At 28.1% G+C, this 27022-nt stretch overlaps 1 protein-coding gene across 1 annotated transcript in view; it reads left to right on the forward strand.

Annotated features, from left to right (window-relative positions):
- Positions 1-27022, forward strand: part of LOC123305133 (dystrophin, isoforms A/C/F/G/H-like) — a 794529-nt gene that overhangs the window by 640932 nt on the left and 126575 nt on the right. Inside the window, 1 exon segment of the mRNA XM_044886763.1 lies at positions 15471-15594. Within this exon segment, the coding sequence (XP_044742698.1) occupies positions 15471-15594 (124 nt within the window).

Here is a 27022-nt window from a genome sequence, read left to right on the forward strand (position 1 = left end):
GTATTAAAACATAAAAAATTTAATAACAGAAAATTTGTAATATTAATAAAATTCTTGTTTTTTACAATACAGAATCCTTTTTCCAAACTTATATGTGAAAACCATAATATTTTGTGCACATGTAAAAGGTCTGATGTTTTTAATTTTTAATTGACGAAAAAAAGAAGAGGCTATGAATTCGACTGTATTTTTGTTTGTGCATGTGTTACGCTATATTTTCGTTGATTATTAATCGATTTTTATGATTCTATTTCTAATGGCTAAAAACTGTTTTTTTACGGTGGTCAAATTATAATTTTAATAAAATAATTCACCTCTGAGAGGGAAGAGCAAATTTTTTAAAGGAATCGGATTTTTTTTAAATTTGTGGGTTGAAATTTGACTTATTTTCTTGTGATTTTTTTGGACTTTTGCAACCTTAAAGAAATTCAAATATATCGAGAAGATCGATCTAATCGATTTAAGATGTTTTGAGTTTATTGTTTTGAGTTTTAAACGTTTATTTTCCAAGATAGCTCTTGACTTTACAAAAAACTGTCGCATGTGGCATATCTCCGAACATTTATTCAATAATCAAATTCTCATTTCTTGGTGGAATTTCTGTAAAAGGCTACGAAATTTGGAGAAAATTGAAAAGTATTTGATTTTGATTTCTTTTTGACAAAAATATTCAAAATATAGGTTTGAGGCCTAGTTTTTGTATATCTAAAAAAATCAAGTTTTCTCTGTTCCCTGAAAATTTTCGAACACCTTTTCGAGGTTCCACTCTTAAAATTCAAATTTGAAAGTAGAACTACATAAACAAAATCAGGGTGAATCCACCCATCTCATTAGGCCACGGGATCCCCAGGCGCTGGGACTACTACAATTATTGCAAATAGTTCCTAATAATAAAACGTATCAATTTGTAATGCTTTTATATATTTATTATCTTTGTTTATCTCATAAATATTTGATAATATTAATTTATCTCTGTCTTATACTTACATTATGTTTATAAAATAATATTCCACCAGGATAGATATTTCGTTGTAATAATATGTTAGCTTTTACAAATACATACATTGTAAATGTGTTTATTATATTTTGTTTATATTAATATACGTATTGTTTTTGTAAAATCATGTATTAGGTAAGATTAAAAAATAAGCTACTAAAAAATAACTTCTATCCCTAATTTGTATACTCAGTGTTACAAAAATGCGTGGATTACATTAATTACCTTTTCAATTAAATAAAAAAAACTTTCAAAACCGTCTTCAAAAGAAAAACTTTTCCTAAACAAATTAATATGCACTAAAAATTAAAAAAATAACGATAATATATTGTAGTTAAAATTATTGTTATTTTTGGAGTCGGTGTCAGCCAAGGAAACAACTCTGACAGAACAGTTTGCTACATAAGCTTGGCTGACACCGACTCCAAAAATAACAATAATTTTAACTATATTATATTATCGTTATTTTTTTAATTTTTTGTGCATATTAATTTGTTTTGGAAAATTTTTTCTTTTAAAGTCGGTTTTGAAAGTTTTTTTTATTTAATTGAAAAGGTAATTAATGTAATCCACGCATTTCCTTGCATTTCACGATTCCATCGTGCGTCTACAAGATTCGTAATTATACAGAGGTTCTTGGGAAACTCTAAAAGAAGATCTTTTTTTTTAAATTGCCGTAGGATTCTTCGTTAGCATTTGCGTACGGCTTTTCGGAAGCTCATATTTTCGCATTTTCGCAAATTGTGCGTTAACCTTATATTATTTTCAGACGAACAAAAAGATACCATTAAAAGCAACAATTTGAGGCCAGAACGGATTTCCTGCAATTCATATAAACCGAAAAATTAATAAGCAAAAAAGCGATATTTTGAGTCATAAAACCATATTTACTCGTAAAGTTTTAATCGGATTAACTTAAGCTAGTGTCATTTGTTTCGCTTTTTTTAGCTCTTAAACGCTCTAGGTTTTGTTTTTTATCTAAATCATTTTCCCGGTTTTTATTTGCAAAAAAACTGTTTTTCGTAACTTTTCGATGGTTTTTAAACAACTTGCCACACTCCGACTTTATTCAAAGTATGTTTTCTTAAAAACTACTATTTTTATCATTATTATCCCGTTGAAAAACCTGACGGGATAATTATTTTAAAATATGAGGTATTTTCCTACGTATTTACTGCACTATATATGTTTACTTGCGTAGCGTAGCTTGTCCTAAACACAATTTTATTTTCAAATTATCTGTTATTATTTTTCAAAGAGATCTACAAACCATCTTTGTATATACAATTTTTTTAGAAATTCTATTATTTAAATTTGGATTTTTTACTATTTACAGACTGATATAGTAGTTAGTATGTTAGAATATGAATTAATTTCAACAGATATCGTCTAAAACAGAATTGTCTAGAAACAGCATATTGTCTAAAACAGAATTCTCTTAAGAGGAAAACTCAAAGAAAACTATTTTATCAAACTTCAAGCTCTCATCTTCTTTTATAAAATGAATAAACATAGTTATTTCTTTATCTACTGGTTAAATAAGTAATGTTCGTAATTTTTTATAAAAAAATTTTCTTTTAGTTCGAAAATATAGACCGATGGATTACAAAACTTTTAATATCACAAACTAAGGTTAAAATTTGATGATTTATGACCAGCAAAAAAGAAACAACTATTTTTCATTTAAAAGTATATCTAAAAAAATTATAGTTATGACATAAGTGACCATGACCATAAATTTTCATCAAATTTTGTCGTTATATATATTTTTCCTATACCTTATACTTTGTGTATGTATTCGAGACATTCGTTCGTTTGTTACCTTCATCATCAACACAGCTGTTGTAAGTTTTGTTCTAAAGTTAAATGAAGCGTTGAAATACGGAAGCAATATATGTGGAAGTTCTGATTCATTTCTATATACTTATCCAGCCACCCAGAGTGATCTTGTAGTACCTAAAACTAATATCTTTGCCAGTATGTGTATGTATATTGCTTACTTTAAATAGTTTTGCTTGTCTATGACCAATGTAATACAGGTGAATTTCCAGACTGTTAACATGCTTGAAATATTCAGTATCTGACATTATATTTTAAATCGCTCGATGTTCTTTATGTACAAAAACTTGCTTGCTTGCACTTTTAGGAATTTGTTATAAATCTGAATGGTTATTTCTAGTAACTCGTAAAACTGAAAATTTTCAATATGACTACCTACATCGAAGTACAATAGCGGAAGTGCACAACTAAATGTTAAAAAGATCCTAAATGCAAAATTTCAACATTATAAGGCTAATGTGTTTTTTTTTTTTTTAATTATCTGATTATAATACTTTCTTTAATTTATGCAAGGAAGTAAAAGCGAAAAATTTCGATTCTACCTAGCATTCATAACACTTTATATGAATATTAAATAGATTGAGTAGTTATATCATTTGGATTACACAAATCTTCCCCTAATACCTACCGTCTGCACTAATGGTGAGATCTTCATAACATGAAAATCTTAATATTATAAAAGTTTCTTTCATTATTCTAATTTCATAGGTTTTCACAAGAATTGAAAACAAACAATTAATTGAGTTAATTGTTGAAAAATCATGTATAGACAGTGTTGATTAGGCAATCGTTTGTTTTTTTACGTCATGTAAATACAGAAAGAGAGCCACTCAAACAAACAAATTAAAATAGTATCTTTCTTCTCACTTCTTCAGTGATCATATTAGGTATACTTAATAAAATACATACATACTTTATAATATCTAATTTGCGCCCTCACGGGTAAACAGTGATGTTTACAAAAAAATATTTTAGATATGGGTTCTACGTATCCAAGACTTAATTGACCAATGTTGCTCATTTACGAATTCGACATCACTTTTTACGTCCTGAGCAAGCTGTAATAATTTTAGCTTGATATCTTTTTTCGTTTTTGAGCTATCGAGTTATCAGACAGACAGACAGGCGGAAAAGCGCAACCGAAAATAGACTAATTAGGGGATTTTATGAACTCCTATATCAAAATTATGTTCGTATCATCAATATTTTTAGGCGTTACAAACTCGGGACTAAATTTAGTATATTTTGATATATTTCATATATAGTATAAAAAGTAATTCATCAAAGTCATTAATGAGTGGGGCAATGTAACAATGTAATTGGCATTGATTTACTTCCTTTTTAAGAGAACAGCGAAAAAATTTCCATAGATAATTTTGAGTAAAAAAAAACTCAAGAATTAAAGTTGACTTTGAAAGTTTTTTTTTCTTCGATTTTTCGATTATTAGCCGATATTTGCATCAGATACTGAAAGCAGTTAACTATGGATTATGAATCATTTTAAATTTTTATCTAATTTGTCTCAGGACTCATGTACTAAGGCCCAACTAAATATGAACATCCACAAAAAATGCAAATTTTGAAAATTTAAATTCTATCTAATCTGTAGTTCATATTTTGTTCATATCAATACGTTAAAAGTTTCTTTTAATGATCGCCTGTAAACTATGAATTACTCCAACGGTAATACATAGATAAGTAAATTTAAAGCATTATTTTTAGCTACAAAGTTTGTTTTCCAGTGAAACAAAAAGAAACATAATGAAACCCTGGTTATGAAATACATTACGTTGTGTATGAAAGTAATAAAACATCATAAACAAAAATTTATTATGAAGGGAAATTATCAAAACATAAAGTTTACAAAATATTTGAAAGGATGATTTTTCAATATACATCCTGTATAAGGAAATGATAAATACACTTACATGCAATGAGTAGTGAAGAAACAGTTTGTGATTATGGTTTTGTATCGTTCTTCTGACTATACAACAGATGTCTATGAGTTTCCCTTTTATTTTATTTCCCTTCTGTTCGTTCACTACTACAACTAACCATCATTCTTCTTCTTTTGCACTACTGTATGTTGGTACTTGCTATGCTTTTACATCAATATTTATATCTAACCTAAAACTTTTCACACCAAACTTAAAATGTAATATATTTCACAAAAGGTTATCCTGCTCCGATTTTACCCACCTTTATCATAATATATAAGAGAGATGAAAAAAAAAAATTATATTAAATGGACACTAAATATTAAAAAAAAAAATTGAAGCATATTCTTAACTTAGTGCTATTCCGATAAGACGGTAACATGTCAACGAACTTCGTAGAAAAGTGGTTTTATATGTTCGTTACTATTTTAAATGATTTTTGTTGTAATTCTCGATCACCTTAACATAAAGGAATTCACCTAATTAGTCAATTTCCGGTTGTCCGTCTGCCCACATGTCTGTGAACACAAACATTCAAAAACAAAACGAGAAATCAAGCTGAAATTTTGATAGCGTGCTTAGAACGTAAGAAGACAAAGTAAAAGAACAACAGCGGTCAATTGAGTCTTGGGTCTTGGAGTTGTTTTACTTTTGTAAATGATAAACAGTCAAGAGAACTAAGTTTGCCAATTCGAATGGCGTTTTAGTATTGTTTGTTTCCTGGCTTATAAAATTCACAAGAACTACGATTTTTTAAGAATTTTCAAAAATTACATAGAGAAGACGTTTGCTATTCTGTTCAACTACAAAATCTGCTCTGTCCAACCTTTCAAACAACAAATTCTTTCGAGAACTGAAACTAAGAAGTAAATACCATCTTGATTATTAGGTACCTACTTGTTCGCATAAACATGATATTCTTGGATTGAATTCTTTGATAAAATTTAAGTGCAGTCTAAGTATTTATTTTTCTATGAAAAAATCCATAGCTTTTTTTGAAGCAGAAAATTATCTTGATTGTAAACTATCCCTGGTAGACCAAGAAAATAGTGAAGTAATTTTATTTTGACCTCAAAGTAATACCACCCAAAACCCCACAAATAAGAACTGTTTAAAATTTCTTCTTTAAAATAATATTTTCATAATTCTTTTTAGATACAACGTTAAATAATTTTCCACAAGCCAAATAATACTTTGAATATTATTATAAATTATTATTTATTCTGTATAAATATTTGTGTAAGTACAGTAAAATTTTCTAAAGTGGTTTTAGAGAATAATGTACAAAATAAATATTTTTGTTTTCAAACTATCTTGGTATATTTTGTGGGTTCACAGCTTTAGTTTGTTAATAATATTATTTAAAAATAAACTTTATTTAAAACATGAAAACCTTTTTGAAAGAAAATTAAATTAATGTCACTCTACTGAAATTTTTGTGTACCTAAATAATGTTTAAGTAGAAAGTCACTAGATCAAACACTAAATATTTAGGTTTAAAATCTTTAAATTCTAATAATTCAAATTACCAAGATAACAACAAAAACAAATGAAAATATTCCTGCGCCGAATCCGAATTTATCTAATAAAATTAACTTTACATTATACATCTGATCGCTTAATGCATAAAATAGTTCATAAACATATCGATAACAGATCAAACTTTGCATCAAATTTTTGTCTTTTAAAACATGCTTTTATTAGTTTCACATGTAACTATCTAACAAATAATGTATTAAAATCTTAGAAATCAATTTTACCCTACTTCTAATTGTCCGATTAACTTGAAAATGTGCACAAATATCAATCAATCAATTAAGGTAAGATTACATTACAATATTTTAATAACTTTATCCTAGTATTTCAACCAGTATCACCAGGATAAACAATTGATAATATTATCTTTATTACTTTGATAATATTTTAAGCTGAGGTGCCCGCCTCTCATGCGGAAGGTCATCAAGTCGAAACCCACCCACGTTATTAGAATTTTATTTTATTTTACTTTCTTACCCAACGAGTGCACAATCTTTAACTAAGCGAGACTAAAAATAAAAATAGGAAAATAATTACAGTTTGAAAAACTAAAAAAGCTCACTTTATTGCCCTAAAGAGTGTATAATAATTTTAATTGTAATGTAAAATTCAAAGCGTGGAGTGCTCTCTACATTCATTCTTTAAAAACCTGATTTCGACAGAAATCGATCATATTACGGTTGGATTTTTTCATTATTAAAATTAGTACGCACTTTTTAGTGCAATAAAGCGTGTTTTTTTAGTTTTTTTTAAATATGATTTATTCGCATACAAGGTTACAACAGATACGAACTTTGTCAGAACTACAACTCAGAAATATTTTAATTTTACTTACATTTCTTTCCGCTGTCAATTATTTTAAGCATCTTTGTTCATAATACAAAGCTTTTTATTTAAATAACGATTCAATTTTGATTTATGTAAATCCTAAAAACTAGCCTTTTATTCTGGTTTTAATGAATACTTTTATACGTAGCTTTGAAAGACACCGACCTATTGATATTTTCTTCATATTTCATCTCTTCAGTTGTCACGCAAAGAAAAACGTAAATAAAAATGGGAAATTGAATATTTTTCTCTCAAGTTCAACATATTGAACTGGTTAGAATATGATGATCCTTGCTATGTTCTTGATGGTAAGAACCGTTCTAACGAGATTTTATAATATTTTTACGTAATTGTGTAACCTATACTTAACCTTAAATAATGAAAATTAATAAATAAAAATTCTAACATTGTTTTACTGTAATATTGTTATATAAACATTTAAGATGATTTAGTTTAAAAGGTAAAGTTATGCATTAAAATTGTGGGTAATGCGGTTATGATTCAGGTAAAATAGTTTTATTCCACAGAATTATACTGTGGTATTTGAATAAATACGATATGTATGCATACAGAATGATGTAGCAAAGAATTTAAAAGTTTTCTTTAATATTATAAATATGAAATTTTCTTGAATATTATAAAAACATTTTCATTAAAAGTTTGGGTAAATGATAATTATAATTATTATCATGTGTAATGGTCAAAGTGAAAATCAGTTGGATGTTATTCCTAGGAATTGAATGAATAGCATTAATTCTCAATAGTAAATTATTACAAAATTTCAGACACACTACTAGCAAAGATCATTCACGTATACAAGCAGCTGTGGAGAACTCTTATTTCACCAGATTTTAGAATGGATATCACAAAATATATCGTTTAAAAAATCTTCACAAAAAAAATCATTAAGATTGAAAAAAACTTACCGATACAAGTATACCATATCCACCAAATTTTGATTGTGCTGTGAACTTGAAATAGTATATGTTATAAATTAGTTATAAATTTTCTATTTTTTTCTTGTTAAGTAGTTCGATTGTTTCTTTTGCCTTCTAAATTGGTACACAATATTCTAAACCACATTCATGATACCAAGCTAAAGATATTTTTTAAGAAAATATCGGAAATAATGTCTGCCCCTTGAATCTTCTTGGATGTTATGAGAGACCTATTTAAAATAATGTCACCAAGAAGTTTTTGGGTCTATTGAACTATTTAGAACCCAAAGGTATATGAAAGAAAGAAAAGATATATTTTCCTAGTTACCTGGAATAATTCAAAAGTGCTTCAAGAAGATTCGAGTGGTTATAGCTTTAGTAATTATTTATTATTAATATCAGATAACATGTTTTTTTTCATTCCAGCTTTTTAGGAAGATATAGGTACAAACAAAACATTTTCATCAGGTTTCGAACATATGTGTCCAATGATATTTCGAAATATGTGTCCAATGATATTTTGAAGATTCTATTGATAAGATCGAATTTTGCTTATAAAAATAATGTTTAACTCTCAAAGCCACCATTTTCGAAAATTATTAGTTAATCAGCCTTTTAGTTCTGTACCATTCTGTATAGAAATGTAACTGTGTTTATAAAATAAATATAGTCATTTTTGATAATAAAATAGGTATTAGGTATTATTCCTACTCGATTACCTTTATCCTGTCTTGTTTTTCCATTGATTAAATTTATAACGAAAGGATTATACCAATAATAATACAAATAATAACACAATTTTATGTATATGTTGGAAAAATATAATTTACCATTTAGATTAGGAATCCAAAATAACTTTTATAAATACTTATATACAGTATTTTAGGTAGGAATAAATTATAGGGTGTTCAAATTCATTCAAATTTGTCGTCATTTTAATGTTTAGTCCCAAAACCGTAATAATTTTTCTTGTATACTGCATACATAATGCGTTAGTGAAAACTCATGTGACTTGTCCACAAAAGTAGAATAATATAAATAATTATATAATAATAAGAATTTATTAGAGGAGAAAGGATGTACAAATGTGAGCTTTAAGTAGGTAATAGACAATGAGTTGTCTCTTTCCCCTCTGTTTGCAGATTTTTCTATTTAATTGTACAATTTTTTTCTTAATTTTATTTAATAATTGGAGAGATGTATAATTTACCACTTGTACATAACAAAAGTTGCGCCTTGATATAATAAAATTTCTCCATTTTGCATGTTCACATCGTGGGTATGTCTTTATTCATCGTTCCAAAAGTCTTTTTAGATGTAAATGTTTATTTTTAAACATCGAACCAAAAAAAGAGGTGTTAAAAGTTTAACTGCTATGTGAGTGTGTCTGCCTGTGGCATCGTAGCGCCAAAACGGATGAATCGATTTTGATTTTATGTTTTGTTCGAAGTGTAATCTAATGGAGAGTGTTCTTAGCTATGTTTCAAGTGCGAGATTAGGATTTCGTATTCGGAACAACTAAAATAGTAGGAGATGTTCCTCCAAATCGGTTCAGTTTGGAGAAGGCTCTAAGGAAAAAGGTAGTGTAATGTAGGGTAGGTTAGCGTTCCGTACCCGAAAAATTTCTCGGGGGTATTTTAAATTTTGTGATTTTTGTATAAAAAATCAGTTGTTTCAAATAAAATCTAGAATATGTAATAGAATTCAGATTTTTGATTTCGAAATACAAAATAAAATAGTGGTTCAACCGTTTCAGTTTTGACAATTAATTTAAAATATGCAACTTAAAATAATTAAAACAACAATTCAATAATAACATTTTATGTAACAAATATTATAATATTTATCTATATATGACGATACTGCTCGTATAACCTTAAATAACTTCTATAGCAAGCATTTTTATGTTTCAAACAAAAATTCATTAAAAATTTTCACTATTGTATTTTGTTTCTTTTTTTACTAAAAAACTTAAAAAATTAATTCAAAAGAACGGTAATTATAAAATGAAATTGAATTTTTTTTATTTCAATGTAAATAATAAGTAAAATATCCATAGTGTTTGCCTTATTTCTACGAGGAAAACAAATAAGAAAAATGAAAATCTATATTGTAAACAACAATATTATTTTGTTCACTGTACGTACACATACATACATATTACATGCAAGAAGCAAGCACACCGAGAGAAGAAAATATATAAAAATATTAAATGATTGTGGTGTAGACGAAAACACAAACATAACTTTTCTTTTAGCCTCAGCTGTGTGTTTTTTCTAGATAAAAATCGGTTTGAAAAATGTGCATATATTTCAAGAAACATGTTATCAAAAGAATACTTTGTACAAGCTCTTTATTAGCTTTTTTTCTTGATCTGCCCGTGTATTTTTCGAAACAATACAAATATATGGAAATCGTAAATCGGAGACAGTAAACTGCAAGTTAGTGACCACACTTTTGATATGACTACATATTTGTAAAAGCTTGAAACTTAAATTTAAAATTATTTTACTTTTTTATTCAAAGTTTCATCCTTAAGATATATGTTTGAGTCTCTTTTAAACAGAATAATATTCCATGATGTAAATTTTGTTAAACAAGTGAAATTACCGAGAAATTTTTCGGGTACGGAATCCTAAACTCGAACTTGAAACGTATCTAAGAACACTTTCCGTTAAATCCTTCCACTTAGCTATGAGTGCTTCCCATTAAATTACCTTTCAAATGAAACAATAAACATCCAAATCGATTCATCCGTTAGATGCTACGATGCAACAGACAGACAGACAGACACACGTAGCGGTCAAATTTAATCTCTTTTTTGCTTCGGGGGTTAAAAAGACCTTATTCATTGTTTAACAGAAATACAATTGGCATAATTTTATCGTAAATAGAAAGATTATCAATAATAGAGTATTGATGATTGAAGGACGATATCTATATTATCAAATTTATAAGCATCATTTGCACACAATATATATATTTTTGTAGTTGCGTGGTATTGTAGCTTACAAAAATGTCTTACAATTACTGTTGTTTATGGTATAAGAAAGTCCCTTAATTGTCAAATATCAATATCTGGCTTATATGTTATCAGACATTATCAATCCCAAGATTTGATAATGTCTGATAATATATAATCAAGTAAACAGATAAAAGAATAGAAAATATAGCTCAATATAAGCTTGCAAACAATTGGAAATCTGTTCATACTATAAACATAAATCTGTTATAAGCTCCAAAAATCTCATTTTGGTACGATTTGTCTCTTTTTTAAGCCTTCACTGTTGCAACAGCAATATCATGATTCGTGAAACATTTACTATGTACATGATTCAGATTATTATATGCCTCATGTTTACTTGCTATTTGCTTTTGTATTATGATTATTATTTTGAAAAGATTTCTTTCTATTAAATTGTTTTATATCATAAAAGTGAAGAAAATCGTTACTGACAAAAAGTAAATAGATATAAAAAAGTATTTTACTTATATTGAATTTATTCATTCATTTCTTTATTTATATTATAATTATAACTTTTTTTCACTTCAATGTCGATTTACTATTATTGTCAGACTGTAAGTATTTTGCTCTACGGCATAAAAATAAAAATTTCGGTCTAGCTTGCACAAATTTTTTTTTCGTCTACTTGGGCAAGCAAACGTTTGTCTAAACACATTCTTACTATCCACTTCTCCCGGAATCATTTTTCAAATGATTGATAACCCTTTATTTCCCTTTTTTAACCCTCGAACTAAAAAAAGGGGTGGTATAAGTTTGACCGCTATGTGTATGTGTCTGTCTGTCTGATTTTGATTCTTTTGTTTCATTCGAAAGGTATTTAATGGAGAGTGTTCTTAGCTATGTTTCAAGTTCGAGTTTAGGGTTCCGTAACCGAAAAAAATTGGCGAAGATTATCAAAATCGGCTCAGTCTGAGAAACGCTTTAAAGCAAAAGGTAATTCAATAGAGAGTGTTCTTAGAAATGTTACAAATGCGAGTTTAGGGGTCTGTAGTCGAAAATTTGTCAGGAGTTTTTTTAATTTTGTAAATTTCACTTAATATAAAATTTGGTGGCAATGCGTTGGGGGTAAATATTTCTTGTCACAGCCCGACTACCAACATTTCGATGGGATTTATTTTCTGTGCTGTGCATAGAGACCAGTCCAAGCAAACTGAGTAGCATTGAAAAGCAATTCGGTGTACCTGGGACCAAGTGCAGATGTATTGTGTACTGCCCACTACTTGGTTGCGCAGGCTTTTCTATACAGGAAAATGGAACATGTAGGGTATTGTTTCCCTCATGTAGAGGTATTGTTCCTCACACCGAAAGTGGTCTCGAAAGGAGTAAAAAGTACTAAATTCGGGAATTATACTACATTTGTCTATGGTTACCTAAAATTCCTGTGTAGGATATATGAAAAACTGTTCTTCACTGCGTATAAACCTTTTGTGGCAAATACATCGAAGGTATTTTTAAAATTTCGTAAGAAAGCATCCAAGATATACATTTTTCGCAATTTTCCGAATTACGGATATTATTATGTCTATTATGATTGAAAAATATGTATAAACAAAAAAAGGATATGTATAATGATTCTATAGTCACTCGATAGACTTAAATTCGCTCACAATTTCTATTAAAAAGTCATTACTTTTTGTCTTACGCAACTGAAAGCACAGAGAATACACACTACAGTTCAATCTTATAGACAGCTTAATTTATTTTCAATATAGTAAAACAACAAAAAAACAGCTTATTATAAAAAAATATACAGTGAATAAATATTAGATTTTCTTGTATTCCACCTGCTGAAGTGTATTATTAGCTGTCACAATCAATCACTGAGTTTAATCATTGGTAGTACCTAGTTTATATATTACGTAAAAATATAAACTTGTCTGTTACAATAATATTAAAAAAACTATAACGTTCAGAAACAACTGTTTAAATAATATAAAATTAACTCGTAAGTCAAATAAAAATTTTTAAAATTCAAACGAATTACAGATGGTTCAGGTGGTTTTCTCATAAAGTTTTAATTGTCGTAAAATTTGCGTCGTCAATTATTATATAGTAGAAACACAAAGTTGTAAGCACAGTTAAGTTAGTTATATTGGCCATGATTGAAACGCAGGAAGGATCCTCAATTGATATTTGGCAATTGCAGTTAGCCGCCTGTTGATTTTAATTGGAACATTCGACTCCGGGTTATTTTGTATGAATTAACAAAATTTTTTAATTATTTAAATAATTCACTACTACTATTTTTAGAACAGTGTTTTTGAATAGAGTATAAACTTTACTGAATAAGCCAGTACTCATGTAATATTTTTCTTTTGACATGTGGCTTGCAAATACCAATAGTCTCAAATCAAGAGGCAAAATTTGTAGGGTCAAGCATGTAGTTGCAAGAAAGTAACAAGTCACGTCAGTTTACAGAGCGACTTTAACAGTCGGTACCGGTCGCTCCGCAACCTTTATGTGTATGTTTGGTTTTGAGGCACTTTAGCTACCAAACGCGTGAGCCGACTTTAATGATTATTACGACTTGTAAGGATTAGATAAATCGATTGATGTAAGCATTATCAAAACTGGCTAAAGCGCTTGGCTTCTAGTGTGCCACATAAGAACAGACAAACTGACAAACACATTACCACTCCTTTGCGTTGCTGAGGGTAAATAATATGAGCCAGGTCATGCCTTATAAATTTTTCCATTGACAGAAGTTGGATATTCAAATAACAAGATTATATAATAAATTCAAAATTCATTTTATTCCGAACTCGAAGAAAGGAAATTTTTAAAAATTGCAATTTTCAAGTGTTCAGTTTTGTGTTAGATCCTCTGATAGAGCATGCCACAGACTATGCCGGAAAGATTTTGACAACAGTTTCTCGAATTACCAACTATTCTGCAATGACTATAAAATATCTGATCCTAGGGTAATTGTAAAATAACACAAAATTAATCGATATAACAGTTTGTGAAGACTTAGCTCTACAGCAAATGTTTAATTGCGTCGCGGACTTATGATTGATGAATAATCTCATGTATAAAAGTGGCAACGTATGGTGCTTGTATAGTATTGTTGGAATAAAGACTTACACCTACACAAATTTTTGACTTGAAAGACAATCCTATAACCACTCAAATAAACTTCTACAAATCGAAATCTTTCGACAAATATGACGAAAAGTAATCTTTTTGATGATATTAACCTCATTTATTCTAAACTACCAATTACAATATAGGTAATACTGTACTATTTTCTTACAAAAATATTTGGTCACGTTTTACGTTAATCGTCTAAGAAATATGTTTAAAGGTAAAACTGATAATTGACTTTTGAAATCAATCGACAAAAAAAAACTAAACAATACGTGTTTTCGTTTAAATACACTATTCCTCAATAAAACTTTGGATCATTTTCTCTTATTTTCTTTTAAAAATATTGTATAGTTCAGGAAAGATAGAATTTTTTTAAATGGAAACTTTTGTAAAATAGCCAAGTTTTGAAGGAGAGGAATAGTTTCAGATGCCCTTAAGTATTTTGTCGAAACAAATAATTGGGTGATATTACTTAAATTCGAGCAAAACGAAAAAACGGGTGAATTCCTCTTTTTAGATATAATTTCTCGAAAACTTGATGGAGTAATGCTTAAAAGCCAACAATATTTTATTCTTAATTAGTTTATTATATATATATATATATATATATATATATTTCGAGTGTGTAGGTGTTAGTGACACTACCCCCCCTAAATCGACGGACCGATTCTTATGAAATTTTGTGTGCGTATTCAAGTGGATCCAATGACGGTTTAGATTTATGCATCTGGTCCACTACAACCTTTTTTGACAAAAATTTAATTTTCTTTAAACATGGTTTGAGCGCATATAAAATATAAATTGCATTATATTGCAACATACTACGTACTACGTATTTTTAATATTATTTAAGTATTATTTATTATTAAGATTACATTATTATTACAACATACTATTTACTATGTATTTTTAATAGTATTGAGGTATATTTATTATTATTTAGATATTAGAAATAAATATTTATTAGAACTATATGCGAACGCAGCAACCTCCTCTGCCGAAGGCTCTAGCCAGGCCTTAGGCCTTTGGCCGAAGGTCAGGCCTGTCCAATAGATAGGAGAAAAATTTGAGTTTAGCGGGATGGAATGGGGCTTTGCGGAATTGATTAAGCAGGATAGGTTTAACGGGCATTTAAAGCAAAGTATAGGTATTAATGAATTGAGTAACGTTTGCACAGAACAACGCCTGTCGGGTCCGCTAGTAGCTAGTATAGTATAAAAAATGTTACAAATCTTAACACTGGAATATAATGGTATAATAACTTTGTCTTTTTTTTATTTCAGGATGACCACCGAGCATTTAGACGGCAATTAGAAGACAAACGACCAGTTGTAGAAAGTAATTTGTTAAGTGGACGACAGTATATTGCAAACGAACCACCTTTGTCTGATACGAGTGATAGTGAAGGTAAGTGATTATATAATATCTGCCGATATATATTATTTACCTTTTTTATAATATATATGCAATTGAAATTAAATTTGTTGATTATGTTACTTTTAAGTTTTAAATAATAGACAATATTTTTAATACTATCAAATTGTCTATCGTTTTAAACCTAAACTTAAAATTTACATGACATCTTTGTAGCCGTCATCTTAAAAATGCATTTTTATGGTTTTCTCTAAAAGTGTCTGACTATCATTTTTACTTAAAAAGAATAGTAGCTGTAGGAAGAACATATAATTTTTTACAAAATAGAGGCAGCACTTTATGTCAAACTAATATTTTCTGAGAAAATAAACGATGAAAATACAACCGACATTTTTTATATCTATGTTTTCTGATGCATTCTGCCATTTTAAGCGTAAAACCTACCATTATATTACACATACATTACAAATATAGACCACAAGCCCATGCTGAAATTTTTTGGGTGAAATGACCCGTTAGGAAACATGAAAAAAATGCTCCCTTATGTAAAAGTAACTGTAAGCACCATATCGCCAGTTTTGCGCGGCGCGGTACATGAGTAGAGGAGAGAATATGGATTTCACACGCCTCGGATACTAACTCTTCATAAGTATTTGAAGCGAATAACATGAATGCCGTACAGAAATAATCACGTAGGGCTTCTGGAATAGACGGAATCAAAAGTTTTTTTTTTTAATTTCCGGTACCGAAGTTAACCGGATTAATTCGCTTCAAATACCTATGCAGAGTTAGTATCCACCAACGTCGCGGCTGTACATATTAGCTGGTGCAGGGCTGAGATACCAAGAGGTATGACAACCATGTTTGCATCTGTACTCATCTGTACCGAGCAAAACTAACACCATTTAAACTTATTTTTACATATAGGATAATCTTTTTCAACATGATTCCTGGTGGGTCATTTCACCCGAAAAATTTCAAGATGGGCTTATGGTCTAATCAAATTTATATAAATTGAATTTTTGAAGTAAATCTTTATTTATTATAAGAAACACCTGTAAGTAGGTTTATTATGAAACAAAATCTAATATCATAATAAATACATGAACTGTATGTTATGTATATTAAAAAACACATATTTATTGCAATAATATAACTGTTATTGTTTTGTATATATTAATTAAATTTATTTAATAATCTCTTAATATAATTATAAGAAAATATTATCATTATAGCTTTCATATATTTACATAATCTTATTTGTAATTATAATACCAACATATTTCACTTCAATGTATTTTATATGTGTATTGTGAACACACATCCATACATATAAAATTATACACATTTAAAATTTAGTTAAGGATCAAATTCACTATGTAAACGGTTCCGTTTCAATTTGAACGAGTATCTTTGAATTGAATATTATCTATGTATGTAAATGATGTTTAAGTCGACACAAAAATAAATAATAAAACTTAAAAACACGCTTTTGTAATTAGCTGAACTAAAAGGAAGAACATAATTTTTTTTTAATTCAAAAAAATAATTTTACCGTAAAATAGTGAGGAGTGATAAATTTCATTTTATAAATATTTTATAGGCAGATATTGGTAAAAGAAAGCCGAATTATATCAACCATAAGATTTATTGCTAATTCAAGTTTTGTTTTATCGAAAGACATCATTCTTTCCAAAATATTATTATATTAAATTAAATAATCACTTCTAAGTAAAGTTTTAAAACAAAAGCTCAATAAAATTTACAACATATATAGAAAGTCTTGGCTCATTTACTCTTACTATACCATATATACAATTTATATATATATATATATATATATATATATATATATATATATATATATATATATATATATATATATATATATATATATAAGAGATTAACAATATTGTCCAAGCGATAAGGCAGACATCCGCTACATATAGTGTTTGCTTTTGTTTGTTATCGAGATAATAACATAGAGGGTAGGCTAGCAACACTTTAATACCGGTGTTGATCAGAATCAGCATTACTATATATACCGGGTAAAGAAAATATTGGTACCCCAAAACTCTTAGGAAAACAATGGTTTTAGAAAAAAATATTGGACACAAAAGATGAAGGATTCCAAACTTTGAAGTACTAGATTCCTTGAAGTAAATTTTCAGAATAATTTTGTACCTCATCAACCATAGTACAATTTTTTTTTAAATAATTTTGTTTTGAATAAAAGAAAAAGTTGTATACGTTTTGTGATGGCTTTGGAAAATACCTTGAAATCGGAAAATACCTTGAAATTTTTGTTGTTTTAAAATCGATGACCTTTAATCTCAATGCTACCCTAGAACATGTATATACATTGGTTTTTTACTAAAATTTTGTGCTCCGTCGAGTGTTTTCATTTACAATTCTCAAGTAAGGCACCAAATAACGGAAAATATACTTCAAGATCATCACTTAGTATAACTTTTTGAACCCTTTAACTATAGGAATTTCCCTTTTTTTAGCCATTATTTTCCAAGTAATTTTTAATACCGACATTTTTTTTACTCCCGGTATGTAGTATATATTCTCGTATGCCATGTGTATATTATATTTATTGGTAGTATGTGTATATAATACTTACTAAATGTGTAGCCGATCATTGGAAATGTTATATGGGCATTTTCACCGTGTTACTACAAAATTCTTCATTTGAACACCGCATTGTATATTTTAAATTAAGTTTTACAAATTGAATAAGGAAAAAAGCTAATAGCTTTTATAACAGAATACGCAATAGATAAAGATGATAAAAATCTATTTAAGAATAAAATAAAAGGTATTTTTTTAGAATTATGCTTTATACAATCTCAAACAATAGTTTCGTTCTTACCACGAGAAATTATTGTTACTAGCATTTTCTCACCTTTTATCTGGACTTTTATCTGATCTCGTTTCGTATTCTATGGATCTAATTATCGATTAATATTTTGTTATATTAATTACAATTAATATTCCTCATAGAACGCTATTTACTACAATAAGCCTTTAATATTCGTGTTGGTGGTTATTAGTGGTATAGGTCCCAAACAATTTACAAAGTCTTGTAACTTTAAATTTCTTGGAATATGTTTGCGTATCTGAAATTCTATAGATATGGCACATAATTTCAAAGAATAGAAACCTTTGCGGCTATAAGTAACTTGAGAGAACAGCCTCAATAATACGTGGAATGTAAGGGAATGCACAACTGGCATATAAAGTTTTAATGAAACTAGGCCTTTTTTGTCATTGAATTAATAAACTAATTCAAAATACTAAATAATGCAATTCAACAATTATAACGCAGATTTATTCTTTATATCAATCATACAATTTACAGGATAGCTAAAATTTTAAAAATAAATCAGTGAGAGATACAGCAAAGAACAAAAAATGTTTATTTTATAATGACAAACATTTTTTCAATTATTTTTTTCGTAAAATCAATGATTATTATGATTGATAGATAGAAACATTCGTTTTATTAATTTTTTCCCTTTTTCCTGCAGTATGTTGAATCTTATCTAATAAAGTTAAACGGAAGATAATTTGTATTATGAAATGGCAAATAATTACCATTATGGAAACGACATGTCTCATGTCTGATGATGTAATTAATACGGGAACACAGAAACAAAATTTCTTCGAACATTTAATTTCTATATGAAATTTAATTTTTCTTTTTTCTTCAAGTATTTTTTGTCATTTAAGTATCAATTGGTACGTATGTATGGTATAGTCGAGTGTAACCGTCGCTCTAGATTTTTTTTATTGTCAAGCTCAATTACTCTATAAAATTAATTTTTATTCGACTGAAGAAAAAATTAATCAAATTGTTCTTTATTTTTTTAAAATAATTTTATTCGAGTAGGTGTGTTGTTAAATGCCGACAAATTTCATTTAATTAGAAGGAATCGTTTTAGGATGCAATAATTGCACAGGGAAAATATATGTTTTGCTATAGGTGATCACATAATTTTAATTAATATTAAAAAATGAAATTTTTCGGATATGTCTATCATGAGTATGGTTTTCTAACACAACCTGTATATAAAACGGTATAAATGAAACTAACTCTTGTTTATCATTACCAAACATATGCTATGGCAAGCAAAAATAACAAATATCAACATATGAAAATTCAGTTTTTCATAAATATTTTTGTTATTATTTTTGTTTTAATATTAATATGTGAATATTGTCTGTTTAGATAATTTTAAAAATTCAAAACATGTGTCACATTGCATACTACTTTGTTTACATAAAATAAGTTGAGATTTTTGTACTTTTTTAATCGATGGTTTGAACAAGAATTGAATTAAAATGTCATAGTTGACAGCAAAACGACTTATTTAGCTAAGTTATGAGGCATTAATATTAATATAGTAAGAAATCGACGTTATTCTCGGAAAAGTTTAGACAATGCGACACCATTTTCAGCTAAATAACTTTCACTATAAAGCTATTGCCAATCATGGACTTGATCAGACTGTATATGGTCGAATCAAAAATTATAAAAATTATATTGGCTTAACTCTACCTAGAACAACGCTAGTCTAGTGGTAGTATCATGTATGAGGAACTTTGACACTAATATATGTGTACTTTATTACGATGTTCGTTTACGTGAAGCTCCGAAATCACTCAACCAATTTCCCAAAAATTTGTAGATGTTTTTTTATTTTGGTATAACTTTTCGATTATTGAGCGTCAACTTTTTGTTATTGTAAATTTAATATATTTTATAGAGAAATAGTTGAATTCACTTCTATGCTCTATAATTTTTCAATAGATGGCAGTGGAAGTTACACAATTTCCTTCAAACATTCTTAGTTTTATTTTGAGTAAGTATTCAAAAAATGCCGCTATGTTCTAATTTAAAATATTTTTTGATGCTCGAATTTATTCCAAGTGCCTCACATAAATGCAATATGCGTGTTCAGTTATTTGTTTTAAAATTAGTTACTTATTTCACTTAAGATAAATAAACATATTAACTAAATTGTGTTGAAAAATTTAGTGTTATATTAACTGATTTTATTACTGAGCTGCAGCTACGCGTTTTCGGATCAGCTAGTGTTATAGAAAGTGCACAAAATTCGTAACAAATGTCAAAATTTGGTTTCATATTAAAATTATGTAACTCTACTTGAGGAAATTTATACTGCTGTTATCTAAAGTCTAAAATTTTTATGGCTTCATCTAAGGACTTTCATCTCGTGGTGAACTCTTTCCCAAATATAGCCTCTAGAAGGCCTACGGTTAATATTGGACACAGTTTTAAAAATAGCAATTCTGAATATACTGCCAAAAAGTATTTCGTAACAGTAAAATTAAACATACTTGAATGATGCAAAATGACTATAATTCCGTATTTTTATATTATCGAATCTAAATAAGACCTTTTCACACAAAAAATTCTTAACTCATTCCACCCCATTTTTACTCCTCCCAAGGTAAGTTCAGTACTTTTTTTGTACTTGAATTTAACTTTGAAATAATATCATAGAATTGTCAAAGGATTTGAGAAATGGACATTCTTATTCTAAGTTGGATGCGTGAGAAGTGATACATTCACTTAAATATAAAATCTGAAATTCTTTTTATATTATATTATTTCTTTCTCTGAAAAAGTATTATTAAATTTGTTTGTCAAACTTTAGAAAGTTTTCTATTTTTCTTCTTGTTTTATTCTTTTAAATAAAGAATACATATTATCAAGCTTGAACTCAAACTGTGTGTACAGGATTCTGTAAAACAAAATTTGTTTCATCATAAATCACTGAATTTCGCAACTTTAATATCTTGTCCCACAACTGTGACCAGAATAAAGCTTTTTATTGCGTAAAAATAGTTTGTTTTGAAATACTATTTTTAAAACTTTAATGTAAATATAGATACAACCTCCAAAATTCTTAAAAAATCGGAGAAAGATTAGAATTTGTCTTCGCCCAGAAACCACAGGCATTGTAAAAATGGTACCCTTTAGCGCTAAGCAACAATTTGAAGACGCAAAATTTAACGAACGGTTAATGTGTAAAACAAAAATAATGACGATTGATTGAATGCGTATACTTATTAGTAGATATAGTAAGAAATATGCCCAATTATTGATCGCATTGAAGCGTGCGTCCGTTTGTCTCTTGACTGATGGCATGCCACGAGATTTAAATAATATCATTGAACTGCAGCTATTAACATTTTGGTATCAATTGAATGTAAGATTTTTGTTATTTGAAGATCTGTAAAATGGAATGCGCTATTTTAGATTTCCACGTGAAATGAATTTTATAAAAATTGCTAAACCCTTGGCATACAAATATGTAGATTGAATCGCTTTACAACGTATACAAATGCTATTTTCCAGTTTGTTTTTCACGATAGTTTTAAGGATACTTAAGGGTACATTCTCATTTAGAATTACAATAAAACACATTTATAAAAATTTATTAACTATTATATGTGTAATTATAGAGTCGTTTTGAAAGAGATATGTAAATCTTAAAGTTTATAAAAACAATTTTTATGGCACTTTTGATCTTTTTTGAACATTAACGAGAGCGTTTTCTAAAATGTACATTTGAGCTGATGTGCTACTTTAATGCAAGTGATTCGATTCGCGAGACTTAAAACTGGACAATAATATATCTTTAAAAAGTTAATTTTTATTATACCATGCATATATGTGATATTCAATGCAAGGTAATTAAGTTTAGTCCCAAGCTTAAAACGCTCAAAAATATTGGTGCTACCAACAAAATTTTGGTATAGGTGTTCATAAAATCATCTAATTAGTCCGTTTTCGATTATTTGTCTACACCCCTGTCCGTCCGTACACGATAACTCAAAACAAAAAAAGATACCAAGCTGAAATTTACAGAGTACTCAGGACGTAAAAGGTGAGGTCGAATTCGTAAATGAGCAACATAGGTCAATTGGGTCTTGCAAAACGTTAGAGATAGAACAAAAGTCTAAATGTAGAAACTATTCCTTATAAAAAAATAACCAACTTTTGTTTGAAACATTTTTTCGTAAACATCACTGTTTACCCGTGAGAGCCCAAATTAGGCGTAAATTGTATAGTATGTATTGTATGGGTATATTAGCTATATATGTGTGACATGTACACACCGTTTTCTTAAAATTTCCAAAACACATAATTTTGGAGACAATTTTCCCGTGTAAAAAAGGGGTAGTTTCCTTATTTTTTAAAGGTTTGTGTTCTAGTTTTTATTATAACGAATCAAAAATCTTTTGATTTTCTAAGATCGCGTAGAATATGAGAATAACGTTGTACAAGTTTGAAAAACGAGCTTAAAGTTTTTTTATAAGGCACCGCTTTGTATAGAAATCGGTTCATGTCCAGGGATATAGCTTCTTTTTCTATTTCAAATTTCTTCATAGAATTTTAGGAGAGTAATTCTGTGATGCTAAGAAACATTTTTGTTTAAATTGATTTTGATTGATTTAAAAAAAAATTAAAATAAGAAAATCCCTTTAAATTAAAATTTAAATACTAAAATTAAAAATCAACAAGAATCGAAAACTTTAATAAAAAATCATTCTAAAATCACTAGAATCTTAGAATCTAGAACATATCCAACGGACCATGTAAGAAAAACAGTAGAAAAAACAAAACAAAATATAACCAAAAACACATAATACAATTATTATTACCATTATAATGTTTTTGGTTATATGCTGTGTTTTCCAGAGACTAACTAATGGTATTGTCAGAAATAGTAGACGTCCAGAAATGGATGACATGTGATGAGCACCTCTACAATAACACGACAACTGTTCCTGTGGGATATGTCACTGATGTATCTCTCAATGTATATAATAAATATATAACTAAATGTATTATACATATATGTATATAACCACTTCTGCCATCTACATTATCCACAGGGAATTACAAAACATACAGTGTGGAACAAGCAGTGTTAAGTAGGAAAAATATGGAATTTCGGCTATCTAGTTTAATGTATCTACATTCTGAGATTACTCCATTCATTCAAATGAGCTGTTTCAATTTCTAATATCTACATTATTTCCGATTTTGTTTGTTTTCTAAAAATAGATATTTTAAATTTTTTGTGAACAGTATACGTGAAGGATTATACTTACCTTTGACATACAGGTGTTTTATTTTAATATTCCTGTCATGAATGGTTGTCTTATCCATGACCACTTGTATATAAGCTCTGTTTGAATACTTTTAATTGACAGATATAATTGGACAGATTTTTAATAGAATCTAGGTACAGTTGAAACACAACCACAAATCGATTAACTTTCTCGTCCTCTGTGAGTGAATTAAACAAGTTATTAGAAATCTTAGTCATGAAAAGCTTCATTATGTATCTACGTATAGAAACATTTATGGGTAAAAATAAATATGTATATATGTAAATACTTTTTGAGTCTTTTTTTTTAACTTGAAATTAAATTGTATAAAAATTATTATTAACTAGGATCAAAAATTCTTTAATTTCTTATTTACAATAAGTTAGTTTTTCTTAAATCATTTTTTTTTAAGTTTTGACTGTCTAAATTATTTCATAAGGCTATGTAAGAGTAACAAGCACACAACTATAATTTTCACATTCATTTTCAGCAAACCCCAAAGTCAGAAAATATTTCTCTTTTGAGATATGTGTTCATTAAATAAAAATCTATTGTTAAAATATGATGATATCCTGATACAAAATTTAGTTTTAATGCAATTTACCTTGAATCATTTTTTTAAAGATGATCCTAACGTGATTGGGTTTGTTAAAAGATTGATAATTTTTCAATGCAAATGTACCATTTTTAAGCCTGAGACCTGAATTCATTGTGACTATGTATATATATATACTTACATACGTGTTTATTTCTCATACCTCAAAAACCGGTAGTAATTTGAATTTAAGACTGTTTCGACATGGAAGTGCGAATGTACCTACTTGTATTTAGGATTAATTGTTTATCAGTATTCAATAGAAATATACTTTTTGTGGCCATAGCGGAATCCATTTTGGCTAAGCATTCATATATTACTAAAGCAATCTTAGGATGGTAGTTAACCAACTCATGAATACTTGACATAGCTATTTGTTATTACATTCTGTATCAACATGTATTTATAAACAATATCAAAATAACCCAAGAATCTCTAAGACACAATATAAGTAGCAGTCAGTATTACCTATACAACTGGGCAATTATTATTATACAAACTCCTTTATCGTCATGGTGATAGTACTCTTTGCACTTTGATCCTAGTTACCAATCTTCTTATGTATTATCTAAAAATATTATTCAAGATTTTTGTATTTTTTGCTTGCGGAAATATTTTGATGTTTTTTGTATAAACATAGATATTTTATTTTTATTAGGCATTATATAATTAACCATCGTGATTGAATAATCGTTTTCTGTTTTAAAAGCATATTAATGTTGTATTTTTTGGATACTTTATATCTTAACTAGCGTGATACCCACCCGCTTCGTTGAGTTTAAAAGTAAAGATTGATAAAGACCACCGTGTTAAAGCCTCCACTTTTCTTGCTCTCACTTATCCACTTTCTATAACACTCGAAAAAATGTCAGGGATTGTTTTACACAGGGGAATATATTTTTACGGTTTTCTATTTTTTTAATGTAAAATAGTGATAATTCATTGAGTATTTTAGAAAAGATAGCCATGATACTGTTTTATATTGACCATTTTTACAGAAATCTGTAATTTTTTGTAATGTCAAATTAAATTAAATTTTTTTTTTTTTTTTTTGTAATATACTTTTATAAATTGTGTTATTCTGATATATTTTAGCTCATGTGTTATTCTGATATATTTTAGCTCATGTGTTATTCTGATATATTGATAATATAGCTCAATAATGAGCTATGTTATTGTTAAGTTTTATTCCAATATATTCATTAGTTTTTGTGTGAAAGCTTAACAAACAAACATCCTTACTTTCACATTTATAATATAAAAAGGGATATATCCTTTTATGTACATGCTTAAAGAAAAAATTAACATATAGTCATTGTCGATGAATAAACCTAAAACAAACGTAAAGATCCAATATGAAGAATTCCTGATAATGAGCGAAGTAATGAAAACGATCTAAAAATTCAAATAACAAGTGGAGATAAACAAGTTAATTATTAATGTATAGCATTATTGAATATCAGCGTAATTACCATTAAAAGTATCAAATTCTTTACATTAAAAGTGTCAAATTAAACCAAAAAAATGACTATTATTTTTATCTGGAAGATATCTTATTTTCCCAAAAGTATATTCATCTATTCGTCGAGCAACGTTGTCGTACAGCTGAATTCATTGTACATACGTAACAGACTATTAATCTCGCCGATTTTCACCGAGTGTATTATTTAGTCAACCCGGCACAATCAGTTGTTGAGTAATTACGCTTTGAAATCGACGTCCATTAACCGATTTTTAGCTAAGAATATTATTAACGTCGACTTTAAGACGTTGCTCAATTACTCACAAGGTAATTACTAAACCGGTACACTAAAGTTTGTTTTTCTTTTTTAAATCAGTTCTATTTTTTGAAAAAATTTTATCTTTTGTACTTTTTCGAAAGTTTTTATTTACCTTCGTACGTTAAACAAAGTCAGTTACACATTTTAATCCATATCGTAAAAACTACTGAACCGATTTTGATGAAACAGTTATAGCAATAACAGGAGAGATCCTTTCAAATTGGAAACATATGTATACTATTGGAACTACTTAGGTATTCAATGTTTCAACATAATTGCCTCATAGATAAAAATTCAGTGGGTGAACGCATTTTCTATAATCAGGCTATTTAAAAAATATATAGGGGTTGACTTCAGAATCTCCTTCTTTTTCAGTCAGTTAATAATAAATTTGTATGTACCTACCTAAAAATAAATAGCAACAGAATACTAACAAACTATGTAGAAAATATAAATTCTTAGTATTTTTATTATGAGATATTTATCTTTTTCAAAAAATTATTTATCATTGGACTTGTTTATTCCTGTTGGTTGTATCTACCTACTACTTTGATACATATACACAGAATATAACATGTTACCATGTAATATTCGCTAACGAATGTTTGCAACACTTCATGTCAAAAAATAATTTCTAAAAAAAAAAAAAAAATTGTTAAAAAGTTTTTTAACCAAAATTTTCTAATCTCAATTAAATTTCTTCTCGCTTCAAAAATATTTTCCCTTTTTAAAATGAAAAAATATTCTTAATTCAAGAACATATTTCTTGTGCCTTGAAATCTTTTGGTTCTGTGTTCTTATTGAAGTTAAAATTTATGACTGAACCTGACGTCAATCATTAATCATTTATGATCCGAGTAATGTAAATTACCTGCAAAATTCAACTTTTTTTATTCAGGTAGAATTTTTAAATCTTTATAGCCTGACG

Source organism: Chrysoperla carnea, chromosome 1 (assembly GCF_905475395.1).
Source record: "Chrysoperla carnea chromosome 1, inChrCarn1.1, whole genome shotgun sequence".
NCBI classification, from domain to species: domain Eukaryota; kingdom Metazoa; phylum Arthropoda; class Insecta; order Neuroptera; family Chrysopidae; genus Chrysoperla; species Chrysoperla carnea.